General features: G+C 36.3%; 1 protein-coding gene across 5 annotated transcripts in view; it reads left to right on the top strand.

Annotated features, from left to right (window-relative positions):
* The window catches only part of NBEAL1 (neurobeachin like 1), a 79,318-nt gene that overhangs the window by 55,545 nt on the left and 8,215 nt on the right, over nucleotides 1–15,558 (top strand). For all 5 annotated transcript variants that reach the window (XR_009968902.1, XM_062640645.1, XM_062640643.1 and 2 more), the window contains 18 exons: nucleotides 685–990; nucleotides 1,093–1,242; nucleotides 2,136–2,293; nucleotides 2,979–3,103; nucleotides 3,990–4,116; nucleotides 5,564–5,712; nucleotides 6,220–6,353; nucleotides 7,258–7,359; nucleotides 8,408–8,503; nucleotides 8,632–8,756; nucleotides 9,991–10,131; nucleotides 10,231–10,361; nucleotides 11,486–11,595; nucleotides 12,157–12,274; nucleotides 12,984–13,081; nucleotides 13,392–13,508; nucleotides 13,672–13,761; nucleotides 14,927–15,036. Coding sequence is in view for 4 of the 5 variants with exons in the window: in XM_062640645.1 (XP_062496629.1) it covers nucleotides 685–990; nucleotides 1,093–1,242; nucleotides 2,136–2,293; nucleotides 2,979–3,103; nucleotides 3,990–4,116; nucleotides 5,564–5,712; nucleotides 6,220–6,353; nucleotides 7,258–7,359; nucleotides 8,408–8,503; nucleotides 8,632–8,756; nucleotides 9,991–10,131; nucleotides 10,231–10,361; nucleotides 11,486–11,595; nucleotides 12,157–12,274; nucleotides 12,984–13,081; nucleotides 13,392–13,508; nucleotides 13,672–13,761; nucleotides 14,927–15,036 (2,387 nt within the window). In the remaining variant the exon portion in view is untranslated. The remainder of the gene's footprint in view (nucleotides 1–684; nucleotides 991–1,092; nucleotides 1,243–2,135; nucleotides 2,294–2,978; nucleotides 3,104–3,989; nucleotides 4,117–5,563; nucleotides 5,713–6,219; nucleotides 6,354–7,257; nucleotides 7,360–8,407; nucleotides 8,504–8,631; nucleotides 8,757–9,990; nucleotides 10,132–10,230; nucleotides 10,362–11,485; nucleotides 11,596–12,156; nucleotides 12,275–12,983; nucleotides 13,082–13,391; nucleotides 13,509–13,671; nucleotides 13,762–14,926; nucleotides 15,037–15,558) is intronic.

Raw genomic sequence — 15,558 nt, 5'->3', positions numbered from 1 at the left:
ACTGTGTTCTAAGTACATGTTTGATGAAACTGCTTTGACTTAACGGGGGAGCTGCTCATACCAGTGAGCAAACTGATGGCAGTCCTTCACCCTTCTATAGGGAAGATATTTTATTGGTTCTTACCATTGACAAATTTCCTCTACAGTCCTGTCAATGAGCACTTCCTGAGCCTGAGAAAGAGGTAGAGGACAAGCTGTTTGAAGATGGGAATATAAAGGCACTAGTGGCAGTAAGATTTTGGTTCTACCATAAAATATATTTATTAGCTGTTCCAGGTTTACATACATTAGGTGCGTATGAACCTGGACTGTTGTGACAAAGTTAGTCTGGAATATGAGCCCTTCAATAAAGCCAGAATTATTAGTTTAAGTATGTGATTGTCTCAGTGCAGCTGTGTGACTTTAAAGTTGCAGCTGACTCAGGTTTGGTCATCATAGGACGAGTAAGTGATCAGTGCCCATGCAGAACCATAGAATAGTTAAGGTTGGAAAGGACCTTAACATCATCTAGTTCCCCCCGCCTTGCCGTGGGGAGGGACACCTCGCAATAAACCATCTGATGCAGGTGTGCCTTCAGGCTACTTGGTATACAGTTAGAATATGTACATACTTCTGTGCTAAATAGATAGGTGCTCAGAATTACTATTTTGAGAATTGCATTCATTTTTTGTTGTTTCTGTATAGGTCTGTGCTATGGCAGCAGCCAAGCTAAACACCCTTCTCCAGACCAAGGTAATTGAGAGTCAGCCTGAAGCATGCTACCTCTTGGGGAAGCTGGAAGGCATCTTGAGTAGATCAATTGAAGAGAAGACAGAAACTTACTCATTTTTGATTCCCCTTGTTCGGACATTGGTATCCAAGATTTATGAACTTCTGTTCATGAACCTGCATCTTCCTTCGCTGCCTCCTACGAATGGCAGCCCATCTTTCTTTGAGGACTTTCAAGAATACTGCGGCTCTGATGAGTGGCAAATTTATATTGACAAATATGTAAGTAGTAGATTCTTTTTGTATCATTTTACCCCTCTTAGCCACGAAAGCAGAAGGACTCCTTCAGAAATCACATAGTGCTTTTTGTTTTGGTGAGACCAGATTATTCCAAATATGAAGCAGTATGAAGAGAATTCATTCAGACATGATCACGAGCAGATGGCACTTTACTGGAAAGATTGTTACGAAGCATTTATGGTGAACATGCACAAGCGAGACCGTGAGAGAGGAGAAAGTAAGCTTAAATTTCAGGTAAGGTTTTGAGTGAGTTCAAGTTTCTCTTAGATGGCAACTCCTGAGACAGTTCTTCTCAGAGACGGAGAAACTGAATTCCAGGATGATCCAATTCAAGTGATTGCAGCAGGCAGGTTAATTGTTCTAAGGTTTTTGTGAGCAGTGTGACTCTATGCACTTCTAAGATATGCTTTTTGATTCTGTTCTTTCTATTTAAGAGTCTTATCTGTAAGCAGAGTTATTTCAGGAGAGCAGGCCTTTCTCATAGTACAGCAACCTAAAATTATGCTTAGCTATAAGCTACCTCTTCTTTTATTCTGATTTCTATTTTGTAGTATTAAAACATTCTCCATTATGAGATGAGTTGGAGGGTTTTCACAATGAAAACATTTGAAACTCAATAGTTCCTATTTAATGTGTGGAGAAATTGTTTTTTGAACTGATCTTTCTATGTAAGGTTCAGACTCAGCTAAGCATTAGAATTAACTGGTAATTACAGCAAATATTATAGCTAAGTTACATTTTTCTTATATTCCCTTTGTCATCTTAGCAAGGATCCTTGTAGTAAGTTGTTGACTCACATTCTAGAATATCAGAATTTAAAGAAAAATCTTACCTATTATAATAAGATTTCAGATAATGACAACTATACCCATCATGAAAAATTGCTTTGGTATGGATTCAGCATTGATAACTCTTAGTTTGTATCTTTAAGGAGAAATTTAACTCCATTTCTTCCAGTACTAAGCATTTTAAAATTTCTCTCATAGTCATTAACTTAAATTTTCAGAAGTCTTTACTGCTAAACTTTTGTTCCTTCTTAATTTATGAGAATTCCTGGAAGCCCTAAAACTGTGTTTTCAAAGGTCAGAGTTGTTTCAGTGATATATATATTTTTAATGGTCTTTCAGGAGCATTTTGTGGAACCATTCAGCAGAAAGGCTCGACAGGAAAATCTGCGGTACAACAGTATGCTAAGGCAACTTAACAGTCAACACACAGCTACTCTGAGACAGTGGAGAGCAGCACAGCTTTACTTGCTCTCTGAATGTGGTCCTTGGTCTGAAATGTAAGACTGAAGTTCTTAAGTCAAACCATAAATGATGCTTAAGCCCTATTTTTTCACATGGCTGACCTACTCTTTCACATGATCAATTTGACAAGGTTCACACAAAAACTTGTCAAATTGACATTGATAGCCATTCTTGAGATGCGAAGTTAATATTGAATTCATCTTTTATAATGTTTTCTGCCTTTAATTACCAAAATGCAAAGTTTGAAGTGTAATGCTGAGCTGTTCACCTGAAAACTAAATTTTCTTGCGACAAATAAAAAGTATTTATCAATGGAGTGTTGCAAAAACTTTTTGAGAGCTCCTATGTATCGATGGTTCTGTTGGAAAACAGAGACCAGGCTTGATAATAAAGATGAGGTTTTTATGCATATAGGTAATTTCAATTTAAAAGAATACATTTTGTCTGTCTTAGCTTTTTGGGGAAATTCTGGATAAAATTCTGGAAGTGTAAGCAATTTGATACATTTCAGTAGAAAATGAATAGTGTTTACAAAGTGCTTTAGGATGGTAAGAGCTGCAGTGTAAAATATGAAATTAAAATGCAGTTTGTTGCTTTTATATTTTACAATGTACAAGTGGATAACCAGTATTTTTCTAAATGGGTACTCTTTTGTAATCAGTTCATTCATATAGGTCTTTAGCTTTTTGAGTGTTTTTATGAATATTCTCATTTTCTTAGGAAACGGCATCCTATTCACTGGAAACTATCAAACGTGGAAAATTTTTCACGTATGAGACTAAAACTAGTACAGAATTACAACTTCAACTCTCACCAGGATGCTAGTGACCTGAGAGATAATTTAGGTAAAGTTGTATTTGATATTTTACTTGGTATTCTTCAATCTGAAAAAAGATATATGCCTTACTCTTTGTCTTTAAGAATCTGTGATGGTAGATACCTAAATCTTGATTTTTCTTTATTTTCTCTTTAGTAAAATACGTAACATGAGAGTGGTGCTTTGACCCGAAACAGCATCTTCCTACTGAATTCATTTCCCCTTGTTCATTGAAATGTGTATTGGGGGGGGGGAGAACAAATCAACAACAACAAAACCCAAACCAAAACATAAAACCAAAACAAGCCACTGAACCTGCCAAACTCCTTTGTTATATAAAAATAAGCAGTCACATAGATTTCTTTGCTAAGGCATTTTTCAAGAAAAGGAAACAATGAGATCAGAGGAAGTAGGCCGTATTTGTTTAAAACCTGTTGGAGCTTGCTATTAACATGTGTAGATATGACGTACTTCGTTTAAACAGCCGAGTTTAACCTACTTGAGTGGTCCTTTAAGTAGGTGTATTGGATATTAAGACTCAAACAAATAACCTTCACTCCTGTAAACCCAAGTAAGCAAAATCAAATGCAGTCTGTTTCCATGAAGTTTGCATGATTTAAGTGTCTGGCAGAACACTGAAAAGTGTTTTTATTGGAAATGTCCACATCAGGATTCAGTTTAAAATTTTCTTACATGTTTATGACTTCCCTTTATACTGTTAAAACTTGACATATATTTCAGTGCAGTTTGGGTGTATTTTTAGTTCTGCTTGCCCCCAAAAGTATTTAAGAAGTCTGGTTGCTTCTTAATTCAGTTAAAACCAACATTCCGCAGTAGAAAATACACTTGGTAGTTTAGCTTTCCAAAGCATTGTATCAAAAAATTTTCTGAGCTCAAATGTCTACTTATGATAGGTGTGCATCAGACACAGCCCTCTAGTGAGTCTCTGCTTCTGGAGGTGGTGAAGCAGGTGAAAGTGAGTGACTTGGAAGATGATGTTCTTGAACTACCTGAAGAAGACACAGCAGCCGGTTCCAACTTGTAAGTACAACAGAAGAGTTGAAATCTGTTTCTGTGCTAGGGATAAGGAGAAAGGAACAACTTTGGGAGTTGATTAGCATGCAAAGCTTCCCTCTTTCTTCTCTAGCCGTAACAATATAATCCAGGGCTTTGTTGTAATTCTGAATAGCAGAATAGTTGCTGTTGGATTTATCATTGTGAAGAGAGAGAGCCCCAGGGATTATAAGGCAGAGCAGATGCTTGTGGTTTGTGAGGATCTTTTAGTGGTTCATTCCTCATAGCTGGCCTGGAGCTGCAGCTACAGAATTGAGGCTTTCTATAATGTACATTTGCTATAATTCTCGAGAAGTGGCCTGCATGGTAGGGGCACAGACCAAACTGGAACTGTCTCTTGTTCATAGATGCCAGGGGCATTTGCTATACTGTCATCTGCATAGTTGCTTAGTTGGTATTAATCTGCTGGAGTCCTCTCTGTTTAAGAGCATTCCAGAGAGAAGACTTGCTGTGCTTCCTTCATGTGCTTTCGTTGAAGGCAGGGAGAGATACCAGATGCTTTGCTTCAGTAACTGGACATATGATTTTGTGCATGCATTCATGTGTTCAAGTCCAGTAGTGTTGACGTGGGAGTCACGGACAACGCAGAGATGATCAATGTGATCAAGTGATTGCCAAATTTATTACAAAGCCTTAATTCCTTATATGCTATTTCTTACACGCACTTACAGTGATTTGGCATATTATAATTGGATACATGTCTTGAAGACCCTTAGTGACTAACATATAATTGGTTAAGCACAGGTGTGAGAACTTGACCTCGAAAGCTTGCCAACAGTCCACAGTTCTCATTAACTCGGTGAATTCCAGCTGCTTCTTATCTTGCTTGCTTAATCTTCCTCGGGCCTCTCATGGCCTTGCTGTATCTTTCAGGATTATTCAGAGTTTATGTACCAATTATGCATTCTCCTGTGAGAACACTGTCTCCACACAGTAGAGATGTGGCACTTCTTTGAGTGATACTAATACGTTTTCTTATATCTTAAAGGTTATTAAATGCTTGCTTGTGATGTGTCATGTCTGTAGACTTCTGAGCAAGCATTTCTTCAAATGCTTCTGAAGATAACTTTAGTCACATGAACCAGGACTCAACTGTGCTCTGGGTCAGAGCATTTAAGCACCTAGCAATTAAATAAGAGAAATGCAGCCTCATGTTTTCATATCTCAAAGAAGGTCAAGTCCATTGTGCCTGAGACTGAAATATCAAACCTGAAGAGTGATGCTATTAAATGATGTTAGGTAGTCTAGTCTGAAACATCCAAGACCTCTCATAGAAGTAGTTTCATATAATAATTTATGTTGTACTTTTAATGCCATTCAAATTTGATTATTTTCTGAACTGTACTCTTTACCCAAGCACCTAAGCAACTGTATTATCTACCCAGCTGTGTAATGCTTGGTGGTATTTTTGTAGGGATGACAAGGACGAGCAAAGTCAGAAAGAAAAGCTAATACTGTCTGAAGACTGTGAACTCATTACAGTAATTGATGTGATACCTGGCAGGCTGGAGATCACTACCCAGCACATCTATTTCTTTGATGGTAGCATTGAAAAAGAGGAAGGTGAGCACAATCCGTTATTTCTTTCTTTTCAGTGCAGTTCAGCATTCTGTTTTTAGTAGGATGAGTGTCAAACTAATTACAAAGAGACAAGTTGTGAATCTGTACCTAAAATTAATGTTGTACTTGGTGATCAGTGTCTGGCTCATCCCTTCAGAATCAGGAATCTGGAACTGTGCTTGCTGAGCTGTTAAACTGATTCACTATTCTTAGTATTTCTTAAAAAAAAAAAATTAAGCTGGATTAAAAAATTATTAACTCTAATTTGTTGTTTAAATGGCACCTCCCTCCTCTTTTTGTCAGCATTATACATTTAAAATGTGTTTTTGATCAGAAGGCAAAACCAAATTCTGTACTTGATCAGCTATTTCCTGCTGCCTCTTTCTTTCAGCAGAGCAGTAGCTGAAGTTAGTAATATTTTCCTAGCAAAATGATTGGAAATGAGACTGCATTATGTCTATGAAAAGTTTTTGATATATCCTCGGCCACTAATCAAAGTGCTGTTCTTAGGGGTAGGTTTTGATTTCAAATGGCACCTTTCTCAGATTCGAGAGATACATTTGCGTCGGTACAACCTGAGGAGGTCAGCTTTGGAGATCTTCCTTACAGATCAAACCAACTATTTCCTCAACTTCAATAAGGAGGTATGGGTTTCCTATATTTTCTTGATTTATATAATTAGCACAAATGTCAAGTTTAAGTTCACTGATCATGTCTAATTTGAAGCTGATGTCTTTCATACTGCAATGCCAGTAGCAAAAGGTTTGCTAGATATAGCCATTATGGAAAACTAGACTGTGAAAAGTCTGGCATCTAGAAACTGATTAATTATGAAAAGATGGATAAAACGAGATTCTTCTTTTACCTATCTTTCTCTCTCTCTGATACACAACAATTATTTAACTAGAATTACATGAATAGTAATCTAAATATCTTGAAGCCCACACTTAACCAATCTTAAGTATTCTGAGCAAATTAGTTACAACAGAAAAGAGACTTTCTATTTTACCACAATACTGGAAATTGTTGCTGTGTCTACATTCCATGGTTTAGGATTAGTGAATCATTCTCGTTCACTCCCTCTCCTCTCACATCCGTCCCAGCAACAATGTCACTGTCAGTGACCCTTTGTATGAGAGACTAATGTATTAGAATTTAGGATGAGTTATATACTAGTAGGTGAGTTTATGAATAACTCCTATAAAATGTGTGTGTTTAAGTAAATAAATCTTTGCAATAGTTTTGTAGGGAAAACATTGGTGTAATTTTATTTGAACAGCAGCAGTGTTTCCCAGACGAATTCTCTGGCAATAATGATTTTCTGTGTAGCATCTACACACACAAAAACATTACATATATTGCCTTTATAACATGTAACCGAAGGATGTCGCGTCCATCCATGTCCCAGATGTTTTATGCAGCAAGAGATAAAGAGTTTAAAAGTGTAACTATGATCTGTTTATTGCACATTTTAATTAGCAGGGAAGCTGTTTACTTGTAAGCTTCAATCTCCAGAATAATGTTTTTATTAATGCTATTTTCTAACAGGTGCGAAACAAAGTATATAGTAGAATACTGTCGCTGCATTCTCCAAATATTTCTGGGACCAGATCTCCACAGGAACTTTTTAAAGCTTCAGGTCTGATGCAGGTATGGGCCATCTAGAGCATTCCTCTGCTTCTTGAAGGAGTCCTGGAAGGTCCTGGACTACTGATTTTAGGTTGTTTTTTTCTCTCAGTGTTTAGATGACAACTGCCAACTTCTGTACCTCAATCTGATCCCTGAACTTTCACATGCATACTTTTTAGAACTGCTGTGTTTTGTCTTTGCAGTCAGTGAGGTAAATGGAGTCAGGCTCTGTTGATGCGATTATGACAAATGTTCCAACAAGAATGAAAAACCTGCTTCTATTTTTAGTGCATGATCTTGAGTGCACATTTTTGGAACTTTTTTCACTATCTTTGCAAATAATTTTCCATGCTACCTTTTCTTGATGGGGCTTTCCTCAAAGTGCATGTGAAGATTAGGCGGGAAATACAGTCTTTAGAGGAACTAATAATATTGGTATAAAAGGACAAAGTCAAAATGTTTGTATTACACTAAACATGGACAAACTTTTAAATGTAGTAAATGTATTTTTATCCCTCCTTCTGAGGGAGATCATTTAGGCTTCTCTGAGAAAGGTTTGCAATTGACTTTTAAAACATGGCAAATACCTTTTCTTTTTTTCCTTAACAATAAAAGCTACCATGTTTTTTATTTACATGGAGAAAATATCTTCTGTAATGAAATGTCTCCATCACATTACAGAGAGATACTGAGATCTTCTGAACAGAGCTCTGTTGTTTGGTTTGAAATATAATAGTGGAGCAAAGGTGCAACGGCAGTGTTAGTTTACAAATTCCTGTTTTTCTTCTTTTCTTATTCTGAACCTGCTAATTTTCTGCTGCCCTGTATTTAAAACAGTACTGGCATCAATCAGGGACATTATTTCAGTGAAATACAGGTAGCACAGTCACTGAATCAGTGGAAAAATTAACTTTATTAGGAGAAAATAAATTTAGGCTTTCATACCATTCTTACAGTCTTGTGCCTTTCACTTCCCAGTACTATCCCCTGGCAGATGAATGTAATTTGCAATAGTGGTATCTTTGCTATAGTAACTTCCATTGTATCTTTTTTTTCTTTTGTTCTTCAGAAATGGGTGAATAGAGAAATATCCAACTTTGACTACCTTATTCAGCTGAACACAATGGCAGGACGAACTTACAATGACCTCGCTCAATACCCTGTGGTAATGAAAAGAAAAATTCTGAAAAAAATTTTTTTTTTTTTAAGAATTTTTACCAAAGAGATTTATTTTTCTATCTTGAAAGATGTATTTTTAATCTCAGTTTGATCTTTGACTCTTTTTGGTTTTAGTTCCCCTGGATTTTACGAGATTATACTTCAGAAGAACTGGACCTGAATAATCCTGAAGTCTTTAGGGATCTGTCCAAACCCATAGGGGTGGTAAATGAAAAGAATGCTAAGGCTGTGAAAGAGAAGTATGTGTTTGACCTCTCAATTATATTTGTTAGTCTTTTCTGAATCTCCAGGCCAATAACACATTAGAAAAGTAAAGTTGTAACAGTGAAATTCTTAAAGCTAGTTTTATAACATCACAGATACATTTGCAAAGGTTGTTGTTCCTGCTGCATTCAGCTTAGTTAGCTTATGTGGCAGTGAAAGGACAAAACTTGTCGTTGTAAATTTTCAATTGTTTCTTAGAGGTGGAGAATAAAAACAAAAAGGCTGTAGAAACACTTAATTTAATGGCCCAGCACCTTAAAGAAACGTACTGTGTCCATGTCTGATTCAAGATCATACCAATTACTTGAGCTGCTTGCGCTGAGAGGTAGCACTGTTCCTAAATCTGTGCTTCCTGCTCTTCTTTTTGAGCATAGATTATTAGCTTTAAAACAAAATATAACTCAATGACTTTTGGCAAATCCTCTGCAGGTAGGAATGACAAGTGCTTACACCTACACATCAGTGTAGTGATCCTTCCTTTTTTGCTAGTGTGGAAAGTGAGCATGCTGTTGTACCAAATTACGCTTATCAGGCATCCTCCAAAACCAGCTTTCTTCTGAATACTTGGAGGAACATAAGAGAATTTTCTTTGCATTATTAGGCTCTATGCCTGACTGTAATGAAATTGGTTCCAGCAGTATGCTTAGCTATCATTTCTCTTACTAGCCTTGTGACACTGAGGAATATATCAGCCAGATGGTGGCATAGTACTGTAGAGTATGTTTACCAGTAGAAAAGGAAATGGACATGAGTGTTATGGAAATCTTCCTGCATTCTGATACAGTCACACACACACTTCCCCCATCACACACCACCAGCCCCTTAAATCTTGCAGGAAACTGTGGCAAGTCCTTTCAATAATAAATGTTCATCTTAGTGATGTGGGGGGGGTTGCCTGTGGTTATAAAGGCATGCTAAATCAGTCCTGTCTTGCCCTTTATCCAGTTTCTTAAAGATGATAGCAAATGCCTAAGGAATAGTATAAGAATAGGTATGTAAAGGCTTCATTTGGTGGATATTTCTATCTTTCAGCAGCCTTGCTTAGGGACTAAGTCGTATTTGGAATCCTCATATTTAACAGAATTTAATGTATTGTTCTTTTATAGATTGCTGTGCTTGTTTCTTTTGAATCCTAGCCTCCGCTAAGCATAAGCCACATGTGAATCAGCTGTATGGCTCAGCTGTATTCACAAATATTTATTTCTTTAGATATGAGAATTTTGAGGATCCCCTTGGGATGATTGACAAATTTCACTATGGGACACATTACTCAAATGCTGCTGGTGTCATGCATTACCTCATTCGGGTAGAACCTTTCACAACACTTCATATCCAACTCCAAAGTGGCAGGTATGATGTGAGCAAATAAGCAGCATGTCTTTTTTTTCTCTTTCATATCATTTTATTGAGAGAATGATTAAAGTCTGACCTGAGTTTTCTAATCCACAGATTCGACTGTGCTGACAGGCAGTTCCACTCTATTCCTGCTGCCTGGCAAGCACTCATGGACAACCCCAATGATGTCAAGGAACTTATCCCAGAGTTCTTCTACTTTCCAGAGTTCCTGGAGAATCAGAATGGTAAACTGACTGCTCAGAATATTTCCATAGGAAAGTGTTCCTGTATTCTTCAGAAAATTTATTTACCATGATTTGTAAACACTGTGGAACACTTCTTGTTTAAGCTTTATAGTATGCTTGTAGAAATTACTCATGTTGGCTTCAGATAACAAAGACACCAGCTGTGCAAAGCAGCAGCCTAAACGTTGTGTTTACCTAGTGTAAAATATCAGAGATGCTCATTTGGATGTTTGGTAAAGAAAAAGTTAGCAATAGTTAATACTGACTAAATGGTTAGCAGACGTTAATACAGATTAATTAGTATTCTTTTTACTAGGCTCATTGGATGATAGAGTTTGAACATCTTGAAACATGTGAGGTCTTCTATTTGTTCCAGGCAACAAACATGCTTTCTGCTTGTTACTGTTGTCTTCCAATGCAGTGTTGAAAGTCACCTGATTTTAGAGCCATGTAAGGTTTCAGTACCCATCAGAAGAAGGAAAAAAAGAAAGCTGTTTCACTCAAATATAATGCTGATTGAAAAGGCAGCATCCTGCATTCTGATGTGAATGAAAAAATGGCTAGGAATCTCATATTTGTTGCCTAGGGAATTCATTCTCTACCTATTACGCAATTTAAAAACGGTTTTGTATTTTTGTGCTGCTGATGATTTAGTCTGCTCACAACAATCTGCTAGAGTTCTAAACTATAAAAATGGAAAACATCCAAGTCATGCTTTCAAAAGTCATTGAAGTAGAGTTTTTCCAATTAAAGTTAGTGGTATTTAAGATTTACTGAAAGCCTTGATTATACAATCATTTAAACCTGTAAGTAACCTAATTCTTATGGATAACCTCATTGAAATGTGTTAAAGCAAATGCAGATACGTTTACAGATAGATGTGTAAAATATTTCTACTACTTTAAAGATTGGGACTGGGATCTTTGGATGTTTGTCATCCTGTATCATGTCACATTTTAAACATTCAGAGCAGACCCTAGCCTCCTATGTCAGTGGGGTTATTGGAGATCTGCATTAGAATTTTTCATTATCCTTCATTGAGAAAAGAATGCTTTTTAATCTTTATTAAGAAATCAAGATAATATTTTGTAGTAATCCATGTATTTTTCCAAATAATTCACTAGGTTTTAACTTAGGTCAGCTTCAAATATCCAAAGAGGTGGTAAATGATGTTGTTCTCCCCAAATGGGCCCATTCCCCAGAAGACTTCATTTATAAACACAGGAAGGCTCTGGTAAGATGATGTTTGTATGTGTGAAGTGATGGTAAAGAAAGCTCATTTATACATTATCACTGTGTAAAATACTGGGACTACATTCAAACTAGAGTTGTGGTTGCATTTGACTTAAAGATAGCATTAGAACTTTCAGTTAAAAGCACTGTGCATGTCAATAAAATGTTCAAAAATAAAAAAGGAAAGATCCTGAAGATACTAATAATTTGGGAATTTGCTGCCCTAGGAGATAGCATACAGAATTGGGTGGGTTTAGATAATAAGACTTCCCTTGTTTTTTGAAGACTATTCTGTGTGCTGCTAGGGAACTAGCAGCTTACCTTTCCTTGCATAGTTGTGTTTCAGTAGTCTAAATGTGCTGCTTCACTGTATTTATTTTCCGTCTTACCTGGCAGTTACTGCCCTTAACACACATGGATATTCTTATGCTTCTGCCCTGTACACTGGTATATACCTGGTTGTGGACACTCTGAGTTTAGTAATTATATCTCTTCCACAGAAAATACTTCAAGAGGGGAGCAGTACTTACCTTACTCTTACAAGAGGATTTTTTCCTTCTAGGAATCTGAGTATGTTTCTGCTCATCTTCATGAATGGATAGATTTGATTTTTGGCTACAAGCAGAGGGGACCAGCTGCAGTGGAGGCGCTCAATGTGTTCTATTATTGTACTTATGAAGGTACTAAGCAGTATGCTCTCTTGTCATTATCATCAGACTTGTGGGTTTTGAGTATTAAAAACACTTGATTTTTGAGCATGCCATACAGTAGCATATGGTAAGGTAGCAGAATTATAGATGAAATATGGCAGCATAACTTGTAATTTATCATCCCATAAACAGAATATTTGATGCTTTGATCAGCAGTTATAAACCTAAAATATTAATAAAGATGTTTTGGTTTTGTTTGGGGTTTTTTTTCTTTAAGGGGGTGGTTCCAGTTGCTTGTATTTTTGTTTCTAAAGGTGCTTGGGGTTTTTTGTTAGTTTCTCGTTTGCTTGCTTAAAAGCGTTTTGTGGGAAGAAGCTTCTTGTGGTTTAGGAGTCAAGGCAAGTTACTTAAAACCAACAAATACTTAAGACAGATGTTATTTGTTAATTCTTTGGAATTTTGGGTAGTTTGTGTGCAACTTCATGTATGAAATATATTAAATTCATTTGATAAGACAAAAGCCTGCAATTCTTGCACTTACGTATACTTAAAATGCAGACTGGAGTTTTCAGATCATATTTTATACAGAGGCATTGTTTGGAGGCTTTTCTTGGGTAACAGATGATAATGGTGCAATTAAGTTCTGCAACATTTGTTGACCATATTGATTCTCAGTAAATTGTTTGGATTATGTTGTTTTTCCTTTTTGCTACTCTTCATCATTCTGGTTGTGATCCAGGGGCTGTGGATTTGGATGCTTTAACAGACGATAAAGAAAGGAAAGCTTTAGAAGGGATGATAAACAATTTTGGACAAACTCCCTGTCAGCTGTTAAAGGTAATGCTCTTTGTTGCATTTCAGTCAGACCTTTGTGGTTAAATCCAATTGAGTTACACAGGACTTCTGAGAAAGTGAAAAAGTAACGGTTTTTAAGATAATAGTTTTGACTTTTAGGAATGTTAAGTCTTTGCCATATTACCATTTGTAAAGGTCACACTGATGGAAATGTAGCATACAATTTTCAGAAGAAATTAATTAACTTTAAGAAGGAAAATTAGGCACTTAAAAATCATCTTTCCCATTGATTGCCATACAACAGCTTGTTAAATTTGACTAATCTGATATTTCTTCAAATATTGTCTCCTAGGAGCCCCATCCACAAAGGCTGTCAGCAGAAGAAGTAGTACAAAGACTAACTAAAAGTGATACCTCTACTTTGAATCTCTTCCAACACCTCACTGAACTAAAGTCATTCTTCATAGAGGTATATGTGCTACTTGAAACTGTTTTAAATCTAATCTCAAACTTCTGTTATACTTGAAACAAAAGATCACAACCTAGATGAAAATAAACTTGTTTCCTATTTATAGAAATATTTTAAAATGCAGTGTATATAAAATGAACCAAAACCATGTCCTTTCTTGTAGGGAATCAGTGATGGTGTGCCCATTGTCAAAGCTGTTGTCCCCAGGACCCAGTCACGTTCTTTTATTTCTCAGGGAAGCCCAGAGATTTTGGTGAGTTGTGTGTGTCAATGCTATTCTTAAATTGCAGTCAAATAGGTGTATTTTTTTCCATACAGCTCGTAAAGAAGCACTTCTTAAGTGTCCCTGTTCAAATGTGTTTCCTTAATCTCTAATGAATGTCGGCTGTAAGTTAAATATTTGTCTTCTGAAGGGAAGCCAGGCTGATTTGTTGAATGACATTTAAGAGCTGATGATGATACATGAGCATAAGTTGTAGTGAGGTGTGTTGTAAGTTGCCCACTTGATCTGCTTCCATGGTAGTAATTTCCTAATGTAATGCAGCCCAGCTTTAAAATGACAGGATTGAGTTATTAATAGTATCATTATGCTTATCATTACTTTCCAAATCATATATTAACCTATACCATATGTGGCATATATATATTCTCTAGAGGGCTGCACTGTTCATAAAGTTAACTTTTGCACTGACTAGTAAAGATGCTGGTACTATAACAGATGGCTAAATGATGAGAGGAGGAGAGTGGTTTTGTGATTACATCTGTATGTATGGTCTGCATACTGGCCCCTGTGCAATAATATGTATTGCAGGAGAGAATATTCTTTTTCAATACTTCTATTTTGTAGGTCAAACTTATTGTCCTGGCACAATGTCATATGTGCATGTGACATTTGGAATTTGGACATGTCTGAAATGCTCATTGAAAATATACCTCAACTATTTGGATTCTTTTCTTAGTTTCTCAGAAATAGAACTGTAGCGTAACTTTTTTAAAACCTCCCGTGTTAGTATGTTAACTGTTAGTGATTACTGTTTCAAAACAAAGCAGCAGCTTAAACTAAATGACTGAACTTTAATTAAATGTTTAGGAGGGGTTCGTTGGCTGAGATTTTTGTTTTGTTTCATATTTTTTTCTCTCTGCCCTCTTCCCCCATTCAACTTCTCTGACCTATCTAAAATATTCACTATTCTAACTCAATAATATATACTACACATGGATTAACTCACCTGAGTGAGATTATTTTATTTACTTGTTTAGAAAATTTGTGCGTGAGGGGGTGTGTGTTTTGTTTTTTTTTCTTTTGTGGTAAATTCTCAAGAAGCCTATACTGGATTTTATGCAAGCTCTGTTACCATCGAAGCAAGAAGAGAATATACCACTGAGTTTCACCGATGTTTCTATCAAACCATTTTTAGGTAACGGCAAGCCTCAACTGCATTATTGGAACTCATGGTTGGCTGCCTTATGATAAAAATATCTCCAACTACTTTACATTCATAAGGGATACCACAGTGACAAATCCCAAGTAAGCAAATGATGAGGAGGGGTGCAGATGAATGTATGTACAGTAATAAAATACAGTAATTGTTCAACAGTTAGTGGATTCTACTGTTATCATTGGCTGAATTTTCACCTAAGAATGCATCTGCCAGTGTTCAGGAACATTGTCTCTAATCTGTAACACTGTGAAGAGTTACGCAAGTGGCATTTTAAGGTTCTGCATTCTTAGAGCTATTTCTAATTTTTTTTCTAATAATCATAAAAACTCATCTTGGAATCTGAGATGGGCAATCTTTATACTTTGTTACACTATAGTGCAGGTATATGTGGTGGTTTTGTTTCTCTGTTTTTAATTCAATGTTACAATACTTAGTAGCCACATGAGTTATTAAATTGCATAAAAGATTGAAAAGATCTAAGGTGAAATCTTACTTCAGCTTGCCAATGGCGGTGAGTTTTGCTGTGGTTCTTGTGAGGCAGGATTTCACCTTTCTTCTCTTTTTTTTTTTTTTAAATATAGCCTCTTTTATAGATGGAATTTCATAAT

The sequence above is a fragment of the Pezoporus occidentalis genome, unplaced genomic scaffold, assembly GCF_034315485.1.
Source record: "Pezoporus occidentalis ecotype Australia unplaced genomic scaffold, CSIRO_AGI_Poc_V1 ctg66, whole genome shotgun sequence".
Taxonomy (NCBI): domain Eukaryota; kingdom Metazoa; phylum Chordata; class Aves; order Psittaciformes; family Psittacidae; genus Pezoporus; species Pezoporus occidentalis.
Note: the sequence above shows the minus strand (reverse complement) of the source record. Positions and strands in the feature narration are given on the sequence as shown.